This window comes from Rhipicephalus sanguineus, chromosome 1 (genome assembly GCF_013339695.2).
Source record: "Rhipicephalus sanguineus isolate Rsan-2018 chromosome 1, BIME_Rsan_1.4, whole genome shotgun sequence".
Lineage (NCBI taxonomy): Eukaryota > Metazoa > Arthropoda > Arachnida > Ixodida > Ixodidae > Rhipicephalus > Rhipicephalus sanguineus.
Window position 1 is genome coordinate 80,907,491 of NC_051176.1, and position 26,696 is coordinate 80,934,186.

The following is a 26,696-nucleotide window of genomic DNA, read 5'->3' on the forward strand; positions in this document are numbered from 1 at the left end:
TTAAATGCTAGTCCCCACACGGTACAGTTTATCGATTCTTCGTTAGAGGTTTTGCCGGTCCGCTTGCTATGTTTCTGCTTGAAGAAGAAGGTTTTCGTTTTCTTTGGCAAGTTCTACCAAAATTTCTCTTCAGCAATTCCTAGAGTGGATGCCATAATTGCCGATCGCCTATTTACTTTTCTGCTTTGTTCTTACTTGCACATTCAAGTCGCACCTTACTATTGTGTGCTCGGTTCGCAACTTTTGCATTGCTAATTTAGCATCCTCCTAGAAATGTTCAATTTCCTCGCCGTTGTAGCTGGAGCTTAACCTTGCGTTAACCTTTCACTTTATACATTGTGGCCTTGTGGACATCACTGCTACATCTGTGTAGGCATGTGTGAGTGAGTGTGTGTTTCGTAATCGCCATTTAACATTGGGACGATGCTCTTTGGGAGGAAAGTAATGCCAAGAGCATAAGATCAGTTTCTATTACACGGTATCCTTGCTGGCAGGCTTGTATGTGCCGTTGTAGGGAAAAAAATGTAAGGACAAGCCCACGACGAAGACGATAAGGTCCTGGTGCCAGTGATCGGACCAGCCTATAGTAGTCTGGTGTACCGCAAGGTACAAGTTTCTGTGGGCTGCTACTGCAATATAACGGGTCAATATCTAATATTTACCTTCATCATGACGAATTCTGTCGCTTCATAGACGCCGTAGAATTCATCATGTTGCCCGTTATGTCCTGGCGAATTAAAAATCCGACGTCCTACTCTTGTTTTTCTAAATGAGCCCTCCATACCACAGGACGTTGGCATTAGTCAGCGCTGTATACACTTCTCCAGTTCTCCTGGCGAAGCGTGTACGCCCCCCCCCCCCCCCCAGTCACCTAAGAGGGGAGCGCAAGGTCTGCCCCATACACTGACTTAATAGGGAGGGGGGCGCCGCGATGAACCTTCGCCCCCCACTGAAGGGGAACCCTGCGCATGCCTATGCTGATATCTACCCCGATGAACTTCGTCATAATAATAATAATAATAATAATAATAATAATAATAATAATAATAATAATAATAATAATAATAATAATAATAATAATAATAATAATACTGATAATAATAATAATAAATTTTTAAAGTTTTACGTCCCAAAACCCCCGATGAACCGCAACGTTGCCGCAGGTGTATGCACACATTGACTCTGGTTTTCCCTTTTCACCCCTTCTCGTAATAAACGTCATGTACCCTTCAGGCGCGAATTATGATCGATTGTCTGCAACTTTGTGAAATACGCACAACATACTTCATAGGCAATCGATATTACATTCTATGAAAGAAAATGGAGCAATATGCTGTTTTGTGCGAGTTGTATTAATTCATCATAATTTGTGTTTAATTAAATATTTAATACTGCAAAGAGTCATTTTCCATTACTGCATAAAAATAATCAACTCGTAGGCTCAAAATGCCTGCGCAATTTGTTTTTCGTTCTCCTCAATTAGAGAAGCGAAAAATGATACTTTTGACATTGGTCCTGGAATGCGGCTTGTTTGGCATTCCGGCACGAAGTGCAGCCGCCGAGGCTGAGAATTGAACCAGCGTTCTTCTGATGAGCAGCGCAACACGATGGTCGCTATGCGTCACCACGGCGGATGCATCGATGGGCAGTTAATATTTGGCGGTGGGTAAGTGAAACAGAGGGAGCACCTTGGAACTGCACTCTAAGGGAAAAAAAAGTCATTTTACTCTTTCTGACATGCCCTGACTTGCCACATATATCTCTCTTTGAAAATACACGTTAACTCCCTTTGGCGATCATTTTGCCCCTTTCGGAGGGTCGTGAGAGGCGTGACTCTTCAAAAGAGATACCGTATATCTTTAAAGAGTGTTATGTATGTGACAAGTCAGGGCTCACCAGAAGGAGTAACAGGTGCTCTTTTCTTTTTTTTTTTCTTGCAGTGTAGGACGGCGATCGACAATATCGGCGTTCCATATTTAAAAACAGTCGAAACACGTCGGCAGCTGCGTCGACAGCTCACTAAATAATAACGACTAGACTATGTTGTCCCCTACGGTCTTAGAAAACTAAATCTTTATTTACCACACCGTGCGTCCTTGGTTAAGCTAGTTAAGCCTGCGCCGTAACTTCTTGGTAACTGCATTCTGTCTGACTTCTTTGCGGCGTTTCAATAAGCCCAACTCCGATGAAATCAAACGTTTCTCTAGCAAGCTGTCCCTGGAAGTTTCGATTAACAAAGCAGATTATTATCGAAATTAAACCCTCGTTTCGCCTGTATTTCCGGTTTCCCTGAAAAAAAAAACAAAACAAAAAAACAACAACGTAATCGAGGCTTTTCGAGCATTGAAGGAATGAAAGATTCGGCAAGGCTGCACGCTCAGAAGTTTGTATCCGCCATTTTTATTGAAACCGTATTGGAGGTGTTTTTCGCCTGTGAACTCTCAATATAGGGGCGAGCACCGAATATTCGTTTTACAACTTGCAGTGCGCTTAGAATAATGTAATGCTTGAAAGTAATTCTTCCTGCCTATAAATTGCAACAAAGCCAGAAGGAAGTTCGTCAGACTTTCGCACCTCTACGATCAGCCGTACGATCGCAGACAACGCAGAGCCGAGTTATTACAGTACGCAAAAAGTAATCTTTCTTCATCACTTGGTGACGTAAAGCTTCAGTGCGTTTTAAAGGGACAGCATTCTTGCGCGACCTTTCGCGATAACGTTCGGCGATGCTTCGGGCCTCGGACACCACAACGAACGTAGTCTCAATGCTGAAACGGAGGCGCGAACAAATAAGGAAAACCAACAAACAAATGATCTATATTCCAATCCGGGCTTTTTATCTGTCAAACCACGATATGAGTAAAGGTACGGTGTAGCGAGGGACTCCGGATTAATTTTTACCACCTGGTGTTCTTTAACGTGCACCGTAATTTAAGTACGCTAGTATTCTTGCCTTTCGCGCTCATCGAAAAGCGGCTGCCGTGGCCGGGAATCGAACCCGCGTCCTTGAGTTTAGCCGTGCGATCCCGTGTATCCGCTAAGCCTTACCACGGCGCTTCCAGGAAACAACGTCACACCGTGGTCGCCACCGTTTTCATCTTACCTTCTATGCCGGCGTATAGGCACGTCAGACGCATGCAGTGACACTGTACACAATAGGACCTCTTGACAAGTGTATGCATGAAAAATATATCACTTCATATACGCAGTCATCCCCTGATGGTTTCTGCCAGATTTCGAGTCGTTATTTCAGGATAAAAACCTGCCTATGCGACGATGTGTTGCAAGTCTGTTCATGGCAGCGAGTTAAGAAAGGTTTCCAGGAGCGTGTATCAACGGCGGCACTCCGCTTTTCGACTAAGGGCCCGAAGTCGCAATTGGGACAGCAGGCCATTACGGCCAACCGATTCCTATGTGAAAGTGAAAGGCACAGAACGAAAGAGAAAGTTAAAGCCCTCAGGTTACAATGGTTCTTTGATTCTGTGAACTACCTGCATTCTATATAGATTAGGTGCACGTTAAAGAACCCCAAGTGGTCGAAATTTGCGGAGCCCTCCACTATGGCGTCTCTCATAATCATATCATGGTTTTGGGATGTAAAACCCTAACAAATATTATTACCATTGTGTACTACGAGAAGCTATTATGACGCCCCCCCCCCCCCCCCCGCCTGCATCATTATTATATGTGCCTATAGAATGCCTCAAGATCTTGAATGGAATCCCCAGGCACTCATATGGACAACTCTGGGACGCTGTTGACGCCCTCCTTGAGCGCAAACAATCTATATAAAAAAATGTACTCGCGTGAGTTGACGGACTAGGAAATTTCGCGCTGCTAAAACAAAATAAAATGTTCACGGGAAAGCAGAGGGTTCGAGTGATCGATAGTACAGGAATAAAATAGTGGAAGAATAAGAGAGTGTAGACAAATTACGAATACTATATCTTTATTTGGGAAGATATCAAAATTTTCACAGACCAATCAATATTTCCGATCCCCTCCCCTTCCCCCGAAAAGAAAAAAAATATCCTTTTAGAGCAAGCACAGTTTCGTTTCTCTGTTTTAGATGTTCGTGCAGCTCCCCATCATCAATATTCTGTCTTTCTTCGTTCACACGTCTTCGCGTAAAGTTAGGCATCGATTTAACGCGTAATGAGCGCCATGTTCAAGGGTACGCTCAAGGGTACGCTCTTGAACGGCAGTTAACTACTGCGAAATATTGAGATCGCGTTTGCCATTGGAATTTGAATCGGAAAGTCGTTTGCAGCTAAGAACGGGCCGTGTCAGCGAAGCTCGCGACTTTAACAGCGCTGGTAATTCGCTTTAACTTGAATTCGCAGCCACTTCCGAATGACATTGATCAAGAAAAAAAAAAGTGCTCGCTTCATTATGCGTTGATACGAAGGCAGATCTGCTGTGCAAGACCGACAAAGGCAGGCCCGTTTCTCACAGTTACTATCGAAGGAGGTGTGCGTCCACGGAGACACAATAAATAAAAAGGACGAGCGCCAGGTTATTACCGTTCAGTTTTCTCGTGTCGTGTCTCTAGTCGAGCTAGCAATTTTATAAAGAAGAACCGGGCTGTCTTTTTTTTTTCTTATTGCTAACTATATTTTTTTGTCTAATATCGTATCAGTATTTTTTTTTGTGTAGTTGTACTTATTGCTTCATTTCTTCAGACATGTGTACATTTACTTTGGTTTTTCCGCGAAAGCAACCTAGAAATTAGAAAGCTTTACATTGCTAAGTGCTACTTTATAATTGATCGGCTGCCTTCGCTAACGACATAGCAGTTAAGGAGATTCACTGGCGTCGTTTCGTAAGAACTATTCTTTAGCGTAACAGCCTTTTTTTTTACCTGCGAATACGCACAGCCCGTCTCCATGCATGCGGGCTATGCCCGTCTTTTGTCACCCTTGTTCTGTTTTTGTATGATTAGCTAGACCAGCTGTAATGGCACTGCGCTGTCAAACACGAGAGCGCATGTTCAGTTCCATGTCACGACGGCCGCACGTCGAGCATTTCGATAGGGTCGAAATGCGGAAACGCCCGTGTAGTTAGAAATTGGCGCAAGTTTTCTGGGGAACTTTTTTTAATGTATAGTTAAAAAACGCTGCTCACCAGCAGTCGAAGCTTCTGGGAACATGTGAGCCAAATGCACTTGCACTGCACCGGGCAGGGAACTTAGAACTTTGTGTCAAAGAGAGTCAAAAATCGCTTGCTCGTCCCTCGCCAAACTGCGTTGCAGACGTGACTGACACGGCTATTGACTGATTTTATGATCGCGAAAATATCTGAATTGTTCTATCGTTTGTTTCGAATTCGGAAAATAAAACATGACATATAGATCTTTATCTTCAAAAATATAAAAAAAATATCTCATATTTAGACCTGTAATCCGATCAATGCTCGTCTTGCTTGATATTTTGTCTTCTCCTACATTCATGTGAGGCGGCACGGGCGTACACACCTATGTTTTTTCAGACACAGCAGGCGCCTTAGTCGATCACTTGTCTCGTACTGAGCCCACTACGACAGTTCTTAGGAATCCGTATTCATTGTTGGTCTCCAAAACCACCGGTACTGTTGCTAGCGCACACTACAGCTCTCCTATACGCGCCTCGCGAGCCATACGCCTTGGCAGACATCGCTTGGTAATTGTCTGAATAAAAATGCTTGAAAATGCGCAACCAGGATTCGGCTACTCTCTATCGGTGAAGCTGGTGCAAAACAGAGCCGGCATGAGCCAGGTATTCTCACGTGACGCCGCCATACCGCAACCCGTCAGCTTGCATTCCAGCAGAGCAATATTGTTGTCGCTTCTTCAAGGGCAGTGAAATGGGGTGCCATCGTGTAGGTACCACCTGTTAGGTGCAATGAATAGCTTTTTTTCTATATCCGGGCGTTACTCAAAGCTGTACATGTCATTGATTTATGTACTTTGATCACACTTTGCTTCGCCTTCGTCCTCAGTCATCTAAATTACATTGTGAGTTCTCGGAGTTAGAACTATCATCTTCATCTGGATTCCCCAGAGCATGCAACATGTTCATATTTGGGCCACCCGCATTCTTAGTTGGAATAATCATCATAGAAAGAGGTAGGCGTGCGAACACGGTCGCAGGTGATAGGAAACTGGCAAATATAAACGTTTATGCAACGGCAGTAACGTTAAACTGAAAGGCCGCACTGTGGCGGAAATGAAGAAAGGCTGAAAACCGTATCAGTGCAAGTACAGCAGAAATCGCAACGCCACGTCTTAATCAGAGACACACGCATGCCTAGGTGAGTGATAACCGTTTGAACGTGACATCTCATCTTTATGTAAAATAATCTAAGACTGGCTCCCGCAAGCACTTCCGCTATCATTTTGCAGACTTCCAACTATAGGCGGCGAACGCATCTCCCAGCGATCTCCAATTCAACCTATCCTGCGCGAATTGAATCTTTTCGATTCCTGCGAACTTGATTTCGTCACCTATAGCTTAACTCTCTGCCGTACTCGGCTGCGTTTCCATCTCTTGGTATCAAATGCGTCGCTCTCTCTGACCACCGGTCATCAGTCCTGCACAACCTGATCAGGTCCGTTTCTTTTCGCTTAACCATTTCGCTACCGTTAGAAAAGAAGAAAAACGGGCCGAAATGACCGAAATTGTTTTTTGCTAAATTTGTACAGCTTTTTTTTCTTAATAAAGTGGTACCATTCTTTCAATTCAATGGGGTTTCTTTATTCCGCTACTCACATAAAAAGGATAACTCGAAGGTGGCTTCACCGCATGGCAATACAATGAAAAATGGCAATAAAGCCCAGACACAAATGGCCCAACATCAAGTGTGGCCATCTAGCGTCAAGACGAGTATAGTCTGACGAGTACAGTCGTCATTGGTTCCTTGTGGGACGAATTTTTGTTGATGACGAGTACAGTCGTCATCGGCCATTTTGTTACTAAATCTCAGGACGACTATACTCGTCAACGGTAGCGAAAGGGTTAATGTCAACGAGAATTCCGGCTACCCTCTTGCTCCATTCGTCTCTCTCGATCTCTTAACGTTACGCCTGTGTTTTTTTTTTCGTTCTATCGCACACTGTCTCCTTAATTTTTTATAGAGTGTTATACTCCAAGTTTCATCCCCGTATGTTAGTACCAATAATTTGCAATGATCTTAAACTTCTCGCTTTAGGGACAGCGGTAAGTTGACGGTAAGGGTTTGGGAATGACTGCCATACACGCTGCATCCCATCCTTATTCTTCGGTGAATATTAAGGCGAAAGACTCAGATGCCTCATCAAACGCCGAAATTGACCGGCGTCCCGCATCGCCGTCTCCCGTCGGCGTTCACACGAGCGATTCAAAAAATGACCATCACGTGATGACGTCATCATGAGGTTACAGATCGCCAAAATTTGTGACGACATTGTAACGTGACATGATGACGTCATCACGTGCATCTTAGCATGGTCTCGGTGGGCCCATCACGGAGGCAGTGCAAAAGCCAAGTGAGGTTCCTCCGAACCTGGAGGCAATGCAATACCACATTAGTTGCAGAAAGCGTCCGGGGGGTGGCGGGGAGGATCAATACATCGACTGAGAGGAAGAAGAAGATGTCTTTCTCCTTCCAGTCGTCTTAGGTGTGTGCATAAGGGACCCTCCGAGTATATTTCTTTTCATGAGTTGGCTCCCTTTTTGTAATTGACCTAAATATACGCGTTCTTGCACAAATTCCAAATGCTGGCTGCAAGTTTTTAATGCTTGTCCTTTCTCCAGGTTATTAAGATTATCTTTGTCTTCAGCATACTCAATTAATCCCGCCTTACTGTGTCCTTTGTTTAGGTTTCCAATTATTTCTTTGCAGTTGGTCTCCATCGTTGCTGGAAAGTACGATGGCATCCGCAAAGGATATGATTTTTTTGCTTGCTTTTTTTGCGCCCGATTTTTCTCTACGCTATTCTTTCATCTTTCTTTCCCTTCCTCCCTAGTATAGGGTAGCAAACCAAATGTTCCGGTTAGCCTTCCTGCCTTTTCCTCTTGTACGTATCTCTCTATGTCACTGAGACATTCTCTGTCGATTTATATTCCTATTTCATCCAAATCTATTCGTTTTCATACTTCTAAGCACGCAGTGAGCGACATTGAGTGTATGTTATCGCCTTTCCTGAGCCCTTTCTTGATAGCACTTCCCTTATGCAGAAGCAGTGTAGCTGTTGTGCTCAGGGTTGACAGGTCAAAAAGACAAAAATAGCTATAAAATGGGAAAAAAACTAGCCAGAGAGTAGCCAAATTGAACCAAAGGCAGTAAAAGTAGCCAAAAGTAGCCATGCGTAAGTGAAAACAACTTCGACGCTTTTACTGAAATGACTAAATGCCAAAGCCTTTCGGCTAAAATCTAAATAAGTACAGCATGAACGCTTCCAAATAAGAATTGCCGAGATTCAAGCATAGTGTTGACTTTAGAAAGGATTTCGTGTAGGATGACGAAGTTTTTTGCGCTGTTGCAAAAATGACATTCTCTTCACGCGTCTTGCATGGCTTTTCTTAAAGGGACTAAGAGTAATGACAACAAAAATGAGCATACGGCATGAGTGGGCTTAAAATCGTAGTTGCTGAGATTTTGAGCCATAATTGCTGTCACTTTCGAAACTATTTCTTGCGTGATGACAAAGTACGAGCAGTTAATATTCCTGAGTCTCCGCCTCTACGTAATCTTAATGAATGACGAAAGCGGTCCGTCGGATATACGATTTCTAACGCCAATCGGTGCAGAGCGCCCTGGATGCGGAGCGCTTTCGACTGTCCCGTTGACTTCCACTACGGCTTAAAGTCGCGTTCAGCAACAGGCGGTCTGCAAAATGAGTTTTCCGCCGAGTACCAGCCAAGTATCCGAAAGCCTTTTCTTTTTTTTTGTGCGCGAGGCCTGCTCGACTGGTGGTTTATGAACTTGTAGTTTTTTTATATTTATCTTATGATTCCCCACCATTGACCGTCACCCCTGCTTAGGCCACTGTGCCATCATTTTCATTAAAGTCATACTCTGTGTAATGCAAATGCTAAAATCAATTTCGGGAGCTGGAAAAACGCTTTGGCCGCCATGTTTTGACACCACATACACAAACTCCAGCGGCGGCGATGTCACCAGGCGACTTTTCAGTACTGGTCGTGCTTGTGCGTGTTTTCTTCGGTCTTCGTCTTTCATGATGATTAATTTTGCAAGATGTCACCAGATATGGATAATTTGGCTCAAATCGAGGAAACAAGAAATTAGCCGAAGGTAGCGAAGTAGCCACGCCGTTTTTTCTGCCGCCACCGGCCTGGAAAAGTTGCCTGATTGGCCCAGAGTCGCCAAACCAAGCAAACCTGGATGAGTATTCGTAGGTGTTGGCTATAGTGTTCACATATGTCTCAAATATACGGCGACGCAGAGTCTCCAAAACTGCTGGTATTTCTACTGAGTCGAATGCCTTTTCGTTGCCCATGGAAGCCGTATGAAGGGGTTTGCTGTACACAGCAAGTTTTGCGAGAACTTGATTGACAGCATGACTGTAATAAATACCCTCACTTGAATGTGTACATTCACTATAAAACCATAAGATTGCCCTAGATCCGAAGCCATACCCAACTCTTTGTTCCTCCCATCAAGCAACTTATTCCCACGCTATCACTATCTGTCCTTACTTTGCCAGAACAACGCCACTTTAAGTTCTCCTTGTAACTCAAAACCATCGAAGAATGGCATGGGTAACTTATAATTATGTTATCTGTGTAGTATCACATAGGAATTATATTCTCAATTGTGCTGCATAGATTAGCTTGCTAAGCCGTACCGTTTTTTTTTTTATTGCTTCCTTATCGTATCGTTCTCTGGTATCCCTGTACTCGCCCTTCCTACAAGGACCGCAAGGCCCGCAGTATTATGTGAATAAATAAATTACTTGTATGCCACGTGTCAACTATTAGGCGCCTTTCATTGTTATGTCTGACTAAACTTTCACTGGATATCAAATTTTGAACTGCTCCAACTTTTATCGATACAAAAAGGAGCGAGTTCTGTAGTCTAGGCTCGACATATCAAAATAGAAGAAATACTTGTATTGGCCAGCATTTTAATATCTTCCATGAAGAGTAGATGTCGTGCTCAACCAGTCACTTTTTTTTTTATTCGCGGGCGCGTGCACATTGCTGATTGACGGTTGGAACATATATCATTCCTGTACATGCGCAGATAACTTTTTGCGCATATCTTCTTTTTCTACCACAGTGCATTCTCTGGCTTGAAAGTCGACGTTTATGCTGCGCATTTACATTCAGTTGTGTCCAATATCAACAATATGTAAACACGTAATGTTTTTTTATGATGCACTACTACCAACGAGCTCACTTTTCTGTGGTTCTGTCGCTCTAAGCCAGGGTTCTCAAACTCACCTCAGCTAGCGGGGCCGCATTTACGAAACTTAGCCCCGCAAAGGCCGGGACAGCGGAGAAAGTCGGAGTGGGGAGCGCAGCTTAAGCAAAATGTCAGCTAACTTTGCCATTTCAGAGAACGCCTTTACCATATCTCATATATTGGCCATTTCTGAAGCGGATTTGGCGTCAAGATTCAATAACCATATTGATCCCGATCTTCAGAATAATTAAAGTCTGTACGCCTATTCTGAGATATCGAGTTTTTGTTCCCAGGTTCTGTTTCTACACATGGTGACCGCATGGGGCGCCTCACTAATAAAAAAATGCTACAGACCAGTCATGTCTGCGTAGGTCATGAACATACTTATTAGGAAAAAAAATGCGACCAATGGGACAGTCATGCGCGGCGCGGGCCACGTGTGAGACCCCTGCTCTAAGCGAATCAATAATACTGACCCGCACTGTGAGCTGAACATCCTATGCACTACAAACGTAGTGAAAGTTGTTTTACTGGTTACATAATTGCATCTGGAACAGTTAAAGACCACGACCTTGTAAAATGTGTTCTTGTGCAACAATCTCTAAGTTCAAATGTTTCACTTTTTCCTCTAATGAACAATTTTTTACTTCCTGATATTCGCACAAACCGTGATAGCTTACCTTGTGTTGTAATGTTAAATTTGATGTTTTTGTGCCGTCACATAAACAGCAGCTTTCTTATTTCATTCGTTAGCAATGATTGCTATGTTCACACTTGAGTATGTAACAGGTGCGGTACGTACCGTGCACTTTGGTTCTCGGTGCTGGTTAGCCACCGTGATTGGCAGCTAAGATTTTGCGCTGCGATCGAGGCATGCGAGCGCGGGGTGAGTTCCCGGCCACGGCTGCTGCACTTAGATAGGGGCAAAATGCAAGAACACCAGTTTACTTACAGTAAGGTGCATGTTAAAGAATTTCACGTGCTAAAAATAAGTCGGCAACGCAGCTCCATCTTGCAGCCTTCTGTAAAACTGGTTTGCCATATTCTGGCCAGTAAGCTTTCCACTGCGCACGCACACATGCGCAAACACAAACGCACACGCCCTAATAACGGGTACCACAAAAATTGGTTCCCAGCCCCTTCCTTCTCAAGCAAACATACAACAGCGAGCAAAGCCTCCGCCTATTTCTCTCTGCTGCACGGAAAACAAAAAAACGCCAGGCCTGCGCTAAAACCGCAGCACAGTCACAGCGAAAGCTGGAAGAGCGGCGTTTCTAGAGCCCGTTAAGCTCTCTTGGGGCTACAATACAAGTACACTAGAAAGGTACCCACTACGCCATAAATCACAATTTTTGTGAAGTTTGGAAGCACCTACTAGGACATTATTCGTCATTATGCGGAGAAGCGAGGCACCAGCTACACGTCTGTAAGGCATTATGTGCACTTTGTTCACGCGACGACTGATGACGATGAAGAATTATGGCTCAGCCCTTTGTAATGGGTTGGAATCTTTAAACGGCCCACCAGTTATGTAATTTGCATTGGGTGACGCCCGGTCGCTATTTCCCTCTCCCGTCATGCTGTATAACATACGTTGACGTGGGAAAGAGACGGGGGGGGGGGGGGGGGGGGGAGTGAAGAACTTTACTGAGACCCCGAGGAAATGGATCATACGCTTATGGGCTTCCTTGGCAACCAATACAAGTGCCCTTGCGAGGAACCCACTACGCTATAAATCATTGTAATTTTACTGAGACCCAGAGGAAGTGTATCATGCGCTTATGGGCTTCCTTGGCAACCAATCCAAGTGCACTTGCGAGGAACCCACTACGCTATAAATAATTGTAATTTTTGAGAAGTAGGCCAGCAGGCACTCTGCCATTTTTTGTCATTCTACGGAGAGAGTTGGTACCTGCTAAACCCATGTAAGGCATTATGCGCACTTTGTTGATGCTGTGCCTGATGACGATGAAGAATTATGGCAGAGCCCTTTGTAATGGGTTCGAAGCATTCAACAACCTACTCGTTGCGCAATTCGCATTGTGTGACGCCTGGTTACAGAATTCGCGTTGTGCTACGCTTGGTGCTTATTTTACTCTTCTACCACGCTATATTGCATATGCTAATGTGGTTCCTTCCCGACATGAAGCCTGTATAGGACCTTTTAGCAAAGCAGTTTCAAGCACCGGTATGGCTCAGAGGTTGAATACTGGGCTCCCACGCAGAGGACCCAGGTTCGAACCTCGTTCCATCCTGGAATTTTTTTCTTATTTAGTTTTTTTTTCTTATTTCGAGCGATACTGGTTACGGACACCGGCGGCGGCGGCGGCGGCGGACAACTACGGCGCCAAAAACGGCCGGTGAAATGATCTCATAACAGCTTTCGCTGTAAAAGATTCAGCGTGTGCATCAAACTCTATAGATATTTTGCTAAACCTGTCTTGGGAAATGCGCGTGGTGCTGAGTCTTTCACATGGTTTCCTTTGGCAGGGTTGATCGGCAGCGTGGGAAATGGGATAATCCTGGCCATGTATGCTTGCGTGTCTTCGGTGATGGACCCCACGAGCTTGCTCCTCATCAGCCTGGCGGCCTCTGACTTCGGCATTCTCATCGGCTGCCCATTTTCGGCAACGGCCAGCTTCTCCGGCAAGTAAGTGTATACAGTGTCACGTGTTTGTGAGAGCGAAGAAGGCTGCAGCAAGACTGGGAAATACGGAACTCTTTATTCGGGCGAACTTGTGCCTACCTAGAGAACTAAAAGTCAAGGTACAAGCGATTCACTCTGTACACTGATAGCGGCGAGAACTGTCATCGACCGTCGAGTAATCTGATCATCGGTGGAACAGGTCGTCTTTTATACATCTGTCATCGAACCTTCCAGCATTATCGCTGGTGCTCGCGTAAGTTCAGTAAATTTGACTATACGCGTCCTGCGCGTAATCCTAACAGAATGATCTCGAACAATCGCGAAGCTTCCAAAACATTGCGGCGCGGTCTGCGCCGAGCGTCGCTAACAGTCTCTGTGGGTGAAACTCGAACAGATCAAAACAACAGCGATAAACGCCCGTGGAAATAGTAAGCGTTATCACTAATCCTGACATTGCTTCGTTTAATAAAAACGCTGTCGCCATGTAGCGGTGTGTAAGTGCGCGCCTTACAACATAATGGCGCTTCTTGATAGCACATGCGCCAGAGGCCCTGATAATGAACGAATGAATGAATGAAGCAGCCAACGCACGTCTCGATATCTACAGGACATTCATACACGCCGTCGCGTTCACTGTACAAAAGCTCGGTCATCGCGCATTTGTTGTGAAATGGGGTTCGAAGTGATTAAATATTGTTTAGATGCTGCCACTATCGACACAACATTTCGCGACGACACGCAGCGCAGCATCGTTGTTGCAATTAGCGCCGGTTCACTGTGGTAAATTTTTGTGAGTATGGCTTGTCAACACTTCCTAATACAACAGGAAATGTACATTGATTCCTCCAGATACAGCTTATGCCTAGGGACAAATTTCCAGAGGTATTTTGCATTTTATTCCGTTTGCCCTCATTTTTCGTTTGCTTTTGATTCCTTTTAGCTTACCATTTCCGCATTTCAACAACAGTTGCGAATGAGTTCCTCTTTGCTATCACTCAAGTAGACGTGCGAGTGGTAATGGTGATCGGCAACTAACCTCAAAGTCGCGGGCTCGATCCCGTCCACGGCGGTCGCATTTCGATGTAGGTGAAATGCTAGAGGCCCCTGTATTGTGCATTGTCAGTGCACGTTAAAGAACACCAGATGGTCGAAATTTCCGGAGCCCTCCACTACGGCGTGCCTCATAATCGTATCATGGTTTTAGCGCGTGAAACCCCACAAATTATTATTATTCCAGTGGCTGTGACTGCCGTAAATTGTGTTCCTTCGTTCCCCCTATCCTCGCTCACTATCTAGATAGGGATACGCGTATAGACATTCCAAAACACGCTGCGGAATGACGTTTCGTGAATCATCTTTTTTCTTCTTTTTTTTCATAAAACGTGTCTTGGTTTCGCACGCATAATGCAGGACAATTTTCTGCACCCAACTGGCCATTTTCAAAATTCTGCTGCACAAGCACTATAAAGGCCTTTTCTAAACGAAATGCTTTCAGCCGCAGACCAGAAGGACCAAGCACTGCTCCTGCTCAACAGGGTCGCCTTTACCGCCTCAAAACTCGGCCCACCTTCTAATCTGCAAGAGTTCGGCGTTGGTAAATGTAATTGAACGACAGGAATATATTCCCGCGCAGAGGTCAGGTGTGGGGAACTAAATGACCAGACGAAAAAAAAGCCTATGGCCTTCGTACCTGCTGCGGTGAAGGGGGGGGGGGAGGGGGCAGAGATTGCAGTTTTGCGAGGATTAATGTCTTTAAGAGGAGGCTTTTGTTGAAAAACAGGCTTGCGTGGCAACGGATTTCTAGGTTTTTTTTTATTATTGTGAAAAGTAAAACGACGTGCAAATCAAACGGGGTGGCGATAGTGTCCCTCGATCATTAACGACATATGTATGGCGACTGCATCAAGCAAGCAGGCTATACAAAAAAAAAAAACAGAGAGAGAGATCCACTTTTTACAAACACGCTCCTCAAGGGCGTGATTTCAGTAAAACAACGCTGAGGAGGGTGCAGCAGGAGAACTATATGGCGTGTCCCAGGTTCTTGTGCTTCAGCAGGGTAGCTGGGCAAGTCCATTACGACCTCCACTGGAGCAAGCGCTTTTTCAATTGCTCCCGATAACGTTGAACAGATGAAAACAGTTTCCTTTTCGACTTTGATATATCCATCGTTAAAATTCGATACTGCAGAAAGGCGCAAACGCAAGGCAACTGAAAGAATGTTAAAACCCTTTTTGAGACGCCATCTCTTTTGCAGGTATTTTTTTATAAATGCTGTGCATAAGCAAACTAATGCAGGCCTGATAATATTCTTAGTGCTAAAATCTGCCTCCTGATGTTATTGGATGTTGCAAAAGAGCGGGTTGAATATGAGCGCTGGTGTACAAATGTGGGATCAAAAACGACTCCGAACACTTTCGCAAGTACAAAGGTAAGGTTATTTAAGCACACACTTTGGTAAGGGTTCTTAACAACTATTTAGCGTGTCATTAGGCTCAAGCAATGGTATGCAGAGCGTTTCAAGCGCAGAGTCATATCGTATGCTTTGCGCCTGAATGTCCTGTAACCACGCCTCTTTTCTTGCCTAGCATAGGGAAGGCTAAAGAAAAATTCTACAACTTCATCGTGGGATAGGTTCCTTATACATAGAAAAAGTTGAGGCAAAATAAGATGACGCGCCGCCCATACTCCCAAAAAACCGCATCCACACGATGGACGTGATCGCCGGAGCATCAGTCACGTGACGTCCCTATCGAAAAATCTCATATGACACGTATGACTCATATCCAATAATCTCGTATGATCATAGGAGAACACATATAATTCATATGTGTTCATGCGCGATTATTGGATAAGAGGCCTACGTGTCATATGAGAATTTTCGATATGGATGTGACGTGATTCAGATCGCTCCGCAGCCAGCATTCTCACGAGAGGGGAGAATTCACGCTACAAGGGAGAGTTTCTGCATTTCTCCCCTAGGATCCCAAGTATGATTTGGGCCTCCGTCGTTTCGCGAATCGCTCCGCGCGGACCGAAGGAGGACCGCGGTAACGGGTGACGTGTGGTGATGTAGTACACAATCGGTGTCCTCGAATCGCGATTTGGTCCGTCACGTGAATACAGCTATAGAGCAGCAAGGCTACAACGATAATCCCCTCGTATGATTCATTATATGCCTGATAAAGCTGACCGAAAAACGAACGCTTGTTATGCAAGAGGTGCATTTTTATAGTTACTAGTGCACGCAGTATGCCAACCGGAAAACCAACGCTCGTAATGCAAGATGTGCATTTTATAGTTAGTGGTGCACGTATTACGCCTCATTCGTTTCGCGCCTTATAGTGGAATGCTGGATCGCAAAAGTGAAGATAAAGACAGTAATCTGTCACGGTAACGCGATCTATAAGAGGATCCTATTGTAGCGTATATCGAACGACTCGGTGAAACCGAAGGACGTTATTTCTTTATCTTATCACTTTACACCTACTGCTACCTACCAGATTCCAGTAGAACTATAACGGTTCGATTCCCTTTTGCTCTTTCTGTGGATGGAAATTCCTTCTAAACGAATATAAAATGGATCCTATGACCCGTTGCAACCATGAAAGTCTGATCCAAATTGTTGGATATTCTTGAGCCCTCGTCCCATGAAAGGTCAGGCTAGTAAATCTGGCAGTAAAACAGGCTTGTGAAGTTTCACAAGGTCATGGAAAACCCGGAAAGAATTTCGATATTGTAACCGAAGGCCGAAAGCACGGGTTGTAAAGTTCTCGATAGCAAGCGTTACACAAGAACAGAGCGAAAAAATAAGTTTTTTTTTTTTTTCATAACGAGAGAAATTCGCCCTTCACAAGCGCGAAAGACACTTGCAACGCATTGCTACATATACGCGACAGACGCCGCCAGATTGCCCTGAGCGACTTAACAATTGGTGTCTGCAAACAGCTGCTGGAGAGACAGAGTTAGGGTCATGCAGCACAACCGAATAGTTTAAAACGCTGACAGCTGTTTACACCGAGTGGCGGCTACAGTTCCGAATTTTTGGTTAGCACCACGGCGACCAACATACTAAATAAGAGATGGGAAAGTCAAAAGCACTGCCCCTTCTCCGATCCTATATAAGTCGATTATCGAGACGTTAATAAAAGTTTCAACGTCTCCAGTTTGCTCCTTCGTCCACCCTTGGACGCTCTGGTTGACAGCGTTGCTGCGCTCGGCCCAATGCAAAATGCCGCGTGAGCGTCACATAGCGGTCGCAAAGCAGGTCTGTTTTACATCGGACACGCACCGATGCTTCTCTGTGTTGATCGGCGGGCCCCAGCGCAATCAACGTACAGTCAAACCCTTATATATATCGAACTCGCAAAAAAGAAAAAAGAACTTGTATTAGTTCGATGTATCGTATAATTCGATATAAAGCTTTTAAAGAATTTACATTATTTTCGGTGTGCAGATTGGCTTCGCGGCATTGCTTTACGTTTATGCAAGGTAGCCGTCTACGCAGCAATACGCGGGGAATTTGTTTCTAGTTTTTATTTTTCCGTGGTTTGTAATTGAGGGTGCGGTTTATATGGGCAGGGACAACTTGTGTGCAGGTTATGTGGGTTACATGCAGGTTCGTGGGAAAAAGCACGCGATGGCAAGTGGCAGTTTCTGCTCACTCCGTGTGGCGCCCTCCTAATCAAAGCGCTGGCTCTCACAAATGCATGCGGGAAACACGCCCTCCGTGAGGAAGAGCGCACCGCTTGTGAGAGAAAGCCAACTTCTTGGGCGTTTCACGCTGCCCGGTGTTCGAAATATGATGTGTTCCGGATATTTTTGTTCGATGTAGCCGTGTATTATTTTCCTATGCATTCACGTTGAAGCATAGTCGAGTTCGAAAATAGTTCGATATAAGGGATAATTCTATTTATCTGAGTTAAAATTAGTCGGGTTTGACAGTATATACATCCACACCTGGACGCTATGCAAGAAGGCTCTATCAGTGGTCCTTGGAGTACGCGACGCATTGAAATATCGCGTATATAAATGCGCCAGCGCCTTCATTGCTTCACTTGCGCGTTCTGTGACCAAGCATCAGTAGCGTTGCTGGGCAGCACGTGCTCTTGTTGTCAGCAGTGTCATCGCATAGACATCTCCAACGACGGCTGAATTCGTTCACACCGCTGTGGCGCTTTACGGAAGATTTGTACGTAACTAATTACACGTAATTATTCGATTGTAGTTAATCTGATATTAGCGGTATTGTAATTACTCGATTACATTTTACTAGGCAACGCTGCGGTAATTCGCTTACATTTATGAACAATCAATTACATTTAATCAGTTACGTTGCCGACGCGAAGGTTTAAGAGGCAATTCTCAGTTGAGCACGTAACAGTATGACATGAACTAAATAAAGCCTGCCGTTGTTCCACAAGTAGCCCTGCGGTGGCGTATGTTGGTAAAGGCAGACTCATCCTCTCTGTTCTCTGATCATAATCATCCACCGCTGATTGAGCCGTATTGCTCGATAGCTGATGACCGCGACCCTTTTTCATTCGCCTTTCTGCAGGGGCATCTTCGCTGAGCGAAAACAAACCTTATCAACTGTAAAACGCGGCTCTTCATAAAGGACCGGGATGCAAGCATCGCAACTCTATGTAACCAGAATCGTGTGCGCAATGTGTGCGTTTACTGACACCGCCCTTCTGTCCAGCGCGGACTTCGAGGGAGTTTTCAGGGCTGATTATCAAGAAAAAAAAAACAGGGTAGATGACCGACGGAAATTTTTAATAGCAATTGCTAGCTACAATAAACAAGGTGGACTACGCAGGAAGCAGTCAAAAAGCGAGATAAGCTTTTTTTTCTAGTGTATTGGTACAATCCTAATAAAAGTTGTGCGAAAAGTAAACTAATGTAACGGTAATTGATTACGTTTCAGTAACTCCTTCGCTACTTTAATGGTGTAGTAATTAGCAAATCTAATAAATCACATTTTTGAATGATGCAATTGTAATTGTGATCACTTCCTTATGCGATGAGCATAAACGTGCTTGCAGCCGTTCACAACGCCGTTGTTCTTGACACTCTAAAAGCGCCCTAAAAGCAGTGACGCTACCGAGGACTTCTGGGAGCAATTTTTGGCGCAGCAATATTTTCATTTTGGAGCACTTTGGAGCAGTAAAAATTTATATCTTGAAGCATTTTGGAGCAGGTAATTTTGCATCTCGGAGCACTCTGGAGCAGCTAATTTCCCATCTTGTAGTACACTGGAGAAGCAAGTTGCACTCAAATTCAAGCACTTCAATAATTATTATGGTATTCTTATGAAGAGCTACAAATATTTCGATTCATTGCAAAATTCATAAAAAAAATGTCAGGAGCACTCGCTATTTCACTCTATATTTCATTCATGCATTGATGAGTCCATTTTCCTTTGTCAAAAAAGAAGGGGACAGGACTAAAACTCGCACAGGTGGCTTGACAAGGGTCCCGACTCCCTGTTACATGGCAGTGCAGTGGACATTCATTACAGGTCGATTCCACGAAAGATCGAAAAAGGGTGTATATTTGATGTTTCCGATTTTCCTGATAATTTTGTATGTTGTGCACATATGATTGCACAGCACGAAATCGCAGTTCGTTTTCAAATAAAAATTTTTTTCAACACAGCAAAATTCGACAAGTGTCGCCGGTTGACGACGACCATTTTACGAAGAGTGCGTTTTCGTAAATTCGCAATCATGGTGGCAGCCACTGAAGCTATATATTACAAATATCTTTCTTTTTGGCGGAAGTAGAAGTAAAGAGGAAATAGCTCTTATCATTTCATATACTTCTGAGCAATTTATGTATTTTTAAAAATTCACGAAAAACGCTGCGTTTTTAAAAATTAGTCAAATTTGGGACGCTATGGCTACTTATGTGAACATCTTAGCTTGCCAATATTTGCAGTATGAATAGGCCTTTATGTGAATAATGAACCTCTGCATTTGTATTTCTCTAATAATTTTCAAAGTAGTAAATTTTCATGCTCGAAACACCAAAAAGAGAAAAGTGCTCCTCCATTCAAAAATCTATAATAAAAAAAACCCAATCTCAATTTTGTTCAAAGTGCCCCAAAATGTTCTCAAAGGACTGCAGAATGATATTATGAAAAACATGTTGCATCATTTTTACTAGAACAAAAGCAGAAAATGTCAAACATTGTGTTTCCAGAGCGTGGTGGCCACTGCGTAAAGGACATCTCTAGTAACAAGAAAATACAGTAACACGTCTTTTAAATGCGAAGCATTTCTTAGCGAACCTCAGGCACTTTGGGCGTTTCTATCTACGTATCTATCTATCTATCTATCTATCTAGCCGCCTACGTCTGGGCGCTCTCCTGGTCGTCTCCATAACGTCTGATATACCAAAATTGGCATAGCGGGGGATCAGTGTATGGTGAACACGATTCACTGGTCATGACGTGAATAACGCAAAATACCTGTCGCCTACGTCATGAAACCCTTTCCCTCAGTCACGTGTGGCACATACCCACATACCAGAGTTTATGTTATGCGGGTGTGTGCCACAGGTGATACAAAGTCTCAACCAACATAGTAAACGCGAACACACACATTGGCACGCAACGAAAGTGATAATAATAATAATTGTTGGGGCGATAACTTTGACCATCTGGTATTCTTTATCGTGCTCCGGGATCGCACAGTACACGGGCATCTAGCAACCATCGGCGGGGATCGAACCCGCGACCTTCGGCTCAGCAGCCGAGCACCGTAGCCGCTACACCACCGCGGCGGACACAAGGAAAGTGAGGAAGCTGAAAACAGAACACCCCTGGAAGACGCTGAACTACCATGCATTCGTTCACGTGGTCCGGAACGTGGACCACGTCGATTACGCAAAAACCGGGGTCAACGCTTCCTGCAATAAACCTGCCGAAAGAACCAGGCCGCTCATTATTACCGGTGACTTCAACATTCATTTATCAAAACCCAACAACGCTTGGTCCTTATACTGCGTGAAAGACCGCTTGGATGTGGACAGGGAATCAAAAGACCTCGCTGCCACGTCCACCACAGGAGGCATCATAGTTCATTTCACCGTAAGAAGCATTTAGGATTTCCACCAGCTGCACTATACCTCGCACTTCTCTACACTTAGACTCCTCATAACCGCAATCACGAATGTATCCGATTAACAAGTCCGGTCCAGCCGCTGGTGCTCACTGAACACGGTGATGATAACCTTGTTCAAAAACTGTCTAGAAGCCCTTCTACACATACACACGGGTTCGTGAAACGTGCGTGCGTTGTCCGTCATAACGGACAAGTATAAGCATAACAACTGTAAATGTGACTGTAACGTACGTGCAGTGTGCCTGCGCGTGCCACTCGGCTGTGTATATATCCAGGGGAGCTTTTGTGAATGAAGCTTAGTTGCGTGTAACGCCTGTCCTGTGCATTTGTGTTTAGTTTTTGTGCTGTTTGGATTCGCGCTATCCAGTATTGAACAATATAAGCACTACATATCAGCTTACAGCGTCTGGTGATGGTAACACCCATGTTGCTGTTGGCATCGTTACGCAACTGTAAACAACTGGTTATATAATGCATATGCGACTCTTGAACATATCAGTTTGCGTATACCGTTTCCATATTTCTCTAGCGTCATTCCGTAACGTTTCGCTCAATGTGAAAAATTACGCCACAGTCACCATCCCGCGCATGCTTCGCATAACATCGATTCCCAAGGTACGTAGGATCTGCCGAATTTTTTTCTTCTCTGAGCTTCGCTAAACAGCAGTTGTGATCTATTGTTGGAAAGTGGGAACTGTTTTGTAAAGAAAAAAAAAGATCGTTCCAATTAAATGCATTTGCGACACCACTTACATTCCTCGTCGACGGGCAGCACGGACATTTTCATCCTCTGGATAATTTTTTTTAGTAAATGCGCTTATATAAAAGTAACGAAGCTAAACGCGAAATATGTGTAGCTGAGTCGATCATGCATTGTAAGAATGAGAAATCGCAAATGGCGACAGTGGTGAACGGTGAGTACCGCAGTGCAACCTAAGCACAGCAGCCACACATTGTTTGCCAGGCTTTGTCGCTATGCACGATAAAAAGCTGGGGTGTCGATTGCGTTGGTTACACGATACATTTTTCACCGCTCGTCGCTCTCCCGCCCGGTCTCTGGATCCGCACCGTGCGGATCGAGTGGCCCGCGCTACACGCCTTCGTGTAAACGGAGTAGCATGCGTTAGGCGGACAGGTGCAAAGGGCGGCGCGATAGACGCCCGCCTGAGCAGACGACAGCAATGAGCACGGCTGTGCCAGTCAGCCAAACACCACCTGAGATAGAAGTTAAGCATCCAAATTGTGCTTCACTTTGATGCGATGACTATCCTACGCTGTGAAGGTGGCTATGGGTAGGCGTTATAGCCATGGCCGAGATTTTGTACGGACTGCCTCATGGTGCACAGAAAGAAAATTCCGCTGCAGCAGAATTTTCGTTACGTAGAAGATATCGGATCGAGACTCTTTTGCGGAGGGTCATGAAGCAGGATGCGCGCTCAATTCAAGAGGGAAACCAGATCTGCCAGCACTCCTTCAAGAGAAAGAAGGATATGCAAAACAAAGCAGATGCAATGCAAACAAAACGTGTTTTGTCCGTGGCCAGAACTGCTGCCACCAATCTTCACGTAATCGATTCTTTTTAAACTCTGCATTGATCACATAAGGTTTGACAACGTACACATTTGGGCCAACAAAAACCACACCTCTTGGCGACCGCTCTCCAGAAATTCATTTCCATTCATGAAGAGACCTTGGGTTTTATACCAAACTCTCAATTCTGGCACAGCACATCATAAGAGACGCATGGAGGGAATGCGTTCTTTAGCACTCAAGATATGAATTATACTCAACTGAAATAGATGAAAGAAAAGGAGGCTACAACTGAAAGTGCATACTGTGGACTGAGGGATGTCTAACACTGCCGTGAAGTCGCAAACCACGCGAATGCATTTAATTGGAACGGTCTTTCTCTTTACAAAACAGTTCCCAATTTCCGACCATAGATCATTATTGTTGTTTAGCGAAGCTCAGAAAAGAAAAAAAGACGTGTTACTGTATTTTCTTGTTACTAGAGATGTCCTTTGCGCAGTAGCCACCACGCTCTGGAAACACAATGTTTGACATTTTCTGCTTTTGTTGTAATAAAAATGATGCAACATGTTTTTTCATGATATCATGCTGCAGTCCTTTGAGAACACTTTGGGGGACTTTGAACAAAATTGAAATTGGGGTTTTTTTATTACAGATTTTCGAATTGAGCAGCACTTTTCTCTTTTTCGTGTTTCGAGCATGAAAATTTATTACTTTGAAAATTATTAGAGAAATACAAATGCAGAGGTTCATTATTCACATAAAGGCCTAGTCATACTGCAAATATGAATAAGCTGAGATGTTCACAGAAGTAGCCATAGCGTCCCAAATTTGACTAATATTCAAAAACGCAGCGTTTTTCGTGAATTTTAAAAAATACATACATTACTCAGAATTCCATGAAATGATAAGAGCTATTTCCCCTTTACTTCTACTTCCGCCAAAAAGAAAGATATTTGTAATATATAGCTTCAGTGGCTGCCACCATGATTGCGAATTTACGAAAACGCACTCTTCGTAAAATGGTCGTCGTCAACCGGCGACACTTGTCGAATTTTCCTGTGTTGAAAAAATTGAAAACGAACTGCGATTTCGTGCTGTGCAGTCATATGTGCACAACATACCAAATTATCAGGAAAATCGGAAACATCAAATATACACCCTTTTTCGATCTTTCGTGGAATCGACCTACATTAATTCAATCGAACACCTAAAATACTATAGATAATCAAAGTGGACATTGATACAATAGTTAAAAGAAGTAGTAGATACACCTTAGCTACTTGCAAAGATAAGGGCATCATGCAGTTGAGTGTTCTGGACTAACCTCTTCACCTATTATTTTTGACACTAGCAAATAAACAGAATACTACTGGATCAATCAAATTGTACTTTATGAAACCGCACACTAAATACGTCTATGTGGTTATCAGCAGACTTGGAAGACAAACGCCGCGACGTACAGCAGTGCCTCAATACTAAAGAGTCACATTGTCCCTAATGCCTTCCCCTAAGACGACACCTAGGCGAAAGCAAGGTTCTTTTCTTCTCGATCGATTGTACTGCTGGGCGTAACAGGACGTCACTTAGCTAGTCTCAAAAAGCCAACCTCCTCCGAGACTCTCTTCCCTCTCTCTGAGGCCTCTCTCTGCTGTAGCAAGAGCATTCCCGAAGTGCTTCCCGAAGTGCTTCCCGAAGTGCTTCCAGGCCGGGGTGCCTGGAAGATGGAGATCCGCTTCAAGTCTAGCTTCCGCGAAAGTGTCCGAAAATGCGTTCAACCGGGGACTACGTGATTTAGCAAACTTCGTTTTACTTTTACAGCGAAGTTGTATATGGCCGGGACATTCCATTTATACATTGAAAACCCGCCTAGTGCCCTCTAGGGAGCAGTGTAAAAAAAAGGAAAAAAAATCGCAGGGTTCCTCAGCATTCGCCTAAGACGACTCGAAGGTGAAAGCCATATTTTTTTCGCGCTCAGTAAATTAATCCTCCCCTCCCCGAAAGCTTTCTGCACCTAACGTGCTTTTGCCCCGCCTCCAGGATCGGAGGCATTGCAAGCTTTCTGTACCTCACCTGGTTTTACATTGCCGCCATCATAAGCGCACCGATCACGGAGGCACTGCAAAGTGACGATGTCATGTGATGCCGTCATCCCGTGAAGTCACGGTGTATGACGTCATGATGACGTCCCAAGTTCTGGCATTCAAAGATGGCTGAAGAAGAGGTGAAACGAGCCGGCCGTCTCCGTCGCACGGAGGGTGTACACGATAACATCAGCCCGCGTGCGAGGCCTGCCATCGATTGCTCATCAAACAGAAAGGAAACGTCCCGCCTGTCTTTCGTAAGGACCATGAACGGACGCCAGGGCTGGGGGAGGAGGCGCTGTCAATGGCGCGCGCGTTATCTCGAGGCATGAGGAGGCGGCTCGTAAACTTGCTGTGCTTTAAGATAATTCTGACAGCACGAAAAGTGCTTCGGTTCCTAGAGCGGCCATATTCCCTAAAACCAGCGTTTTGTTCAGTTACACGAGATCGGATCCAAAAGTGTTAGCTGCTAACCTTACTTCTTATAAGAATTCAATTTCTTGGTATTGCATTCACTCCTTTGCAAACTGATTTTTTTCTTAACCGCACGCGAGGGGCGGACAAGTAACACGATGTAGCCGTTTCACAGTGGGCCTTCCGACGCCAGGGTCGTCAGCGATGGGCCCGATACTGACAGCCGCGCGTACTAAAACCTGAATTGCGTCTGCTCCGATTAGGAGGCACGCTTTTATTAATGAGATGAGTCCTAGAGACCGGATTTTAGGCAAATGCCTATTTTTGTCCTTGCGTTCCTATCGTGCCACTTTGATATATGAGCATGAATTAGAGGTTAAGAAGGGCTTCTATAGTGTTTTTATAGTGCCTATAAATGCCTATTTTTGGGGTTCGTGCCTGAATGCCTATAATTTATGACCCACAGTCCCCACAAATTCTGGCGATGTCAGATGAACTTGTCAGATGAACGAGATTCAATCTCGCAAATGAAGTATTCAGAACAAGTTATTAGGAAACCAGAACAAATCGCTAATGAAATGAATAAGTCCTTCCAATCAGATTTTACGAAACATGCCACTAACGCGGTACTACCCCCCTATGTTGTGAAAGTACCCATGGAAGAATTAATTGTATCTGAAGAAGGCATACTTGCTCTGCTGCTCAAGCTTAATCTGAAAAAATCCACTGGTACCGATAAAATTACTAACTCATTTTTATGCCGATATGCGCAATGGACATCTAATTATCTTTTTAAAATATACACGTTATCTCTACACACTTCGGAATTACCAGACGACTGGCGCAACGCTACAGTAGTCCCTATACACAAATCAGGCTCAAAGCTAGAAATAAGCAACTACCGCCCGGTGTCGCTTACGAGCTCGTGCTGTAAAATATTAGAACATATAATTTTCAAGTCCATAATAACTCATTTAGAAACAAATGAGCTTCTTTACAAAAATCAACATGGTTTCAGATCAGGTCTCTCAACTACAGCCCAATTAGCTGAATTAACTCACGACATAGCCAATGCAATTAACGAGAACAGTCAGTTAGATGCCGTTTTCTTAGACTTTTCTAAAGCGTTTGACGTTGTTCCACACAAGGATTTAATAACAAAGCTATCGGCCTTTGGTATTGATGATAAAATAGTAGCCTGGATTAACAGTTTTTTAACTAAACGGAAACAGAGGGTAACAATCGACAACCATCTATCGCAACCGCTTGATGTTTACTCTGGAGTACCTCAGGGATCGGTTCTTGCTCCACTTTTGTTTTTAATGTTTATTAACGACATTCAATTTTCTGTTAATAACCCTGTTCAAATGCGACTATTCGCCGACGACTGTGTCGTGTACACAGTCGTACACAATTCAGACGATCAAGTTAATCTGAACAATTCATTGCAAATGATTTATTCCTGGTGCAATACTTGGGGCATGAAATTAAACACAACCAAAACTCATTTCATTT

General features: G+C 44.2%; 1 protein-coding gene across 1 annotated transcript in view; it reads left to right on the forward strand.

The window, feature by feature from the left end:
* Window positions 1–26,696, forward strand: part of LOC119393349 (visual pigment-like receptor peropsin) — a 417,337-nt gene that overhangs the window by 171,387 nt on the left and 219,254 nt on the right. Inside the window, exon 2 of the mRNA XM_037660326.1 lies at window positions 12,874–13,033. Coding sequence (XP_037516254.1) covers window positions 12,874–13,033 — 160 coding nt within the window. The remainder of the gene's footprint in view (window positions 1–12,873; window positions 13,034–26,696) is intronic.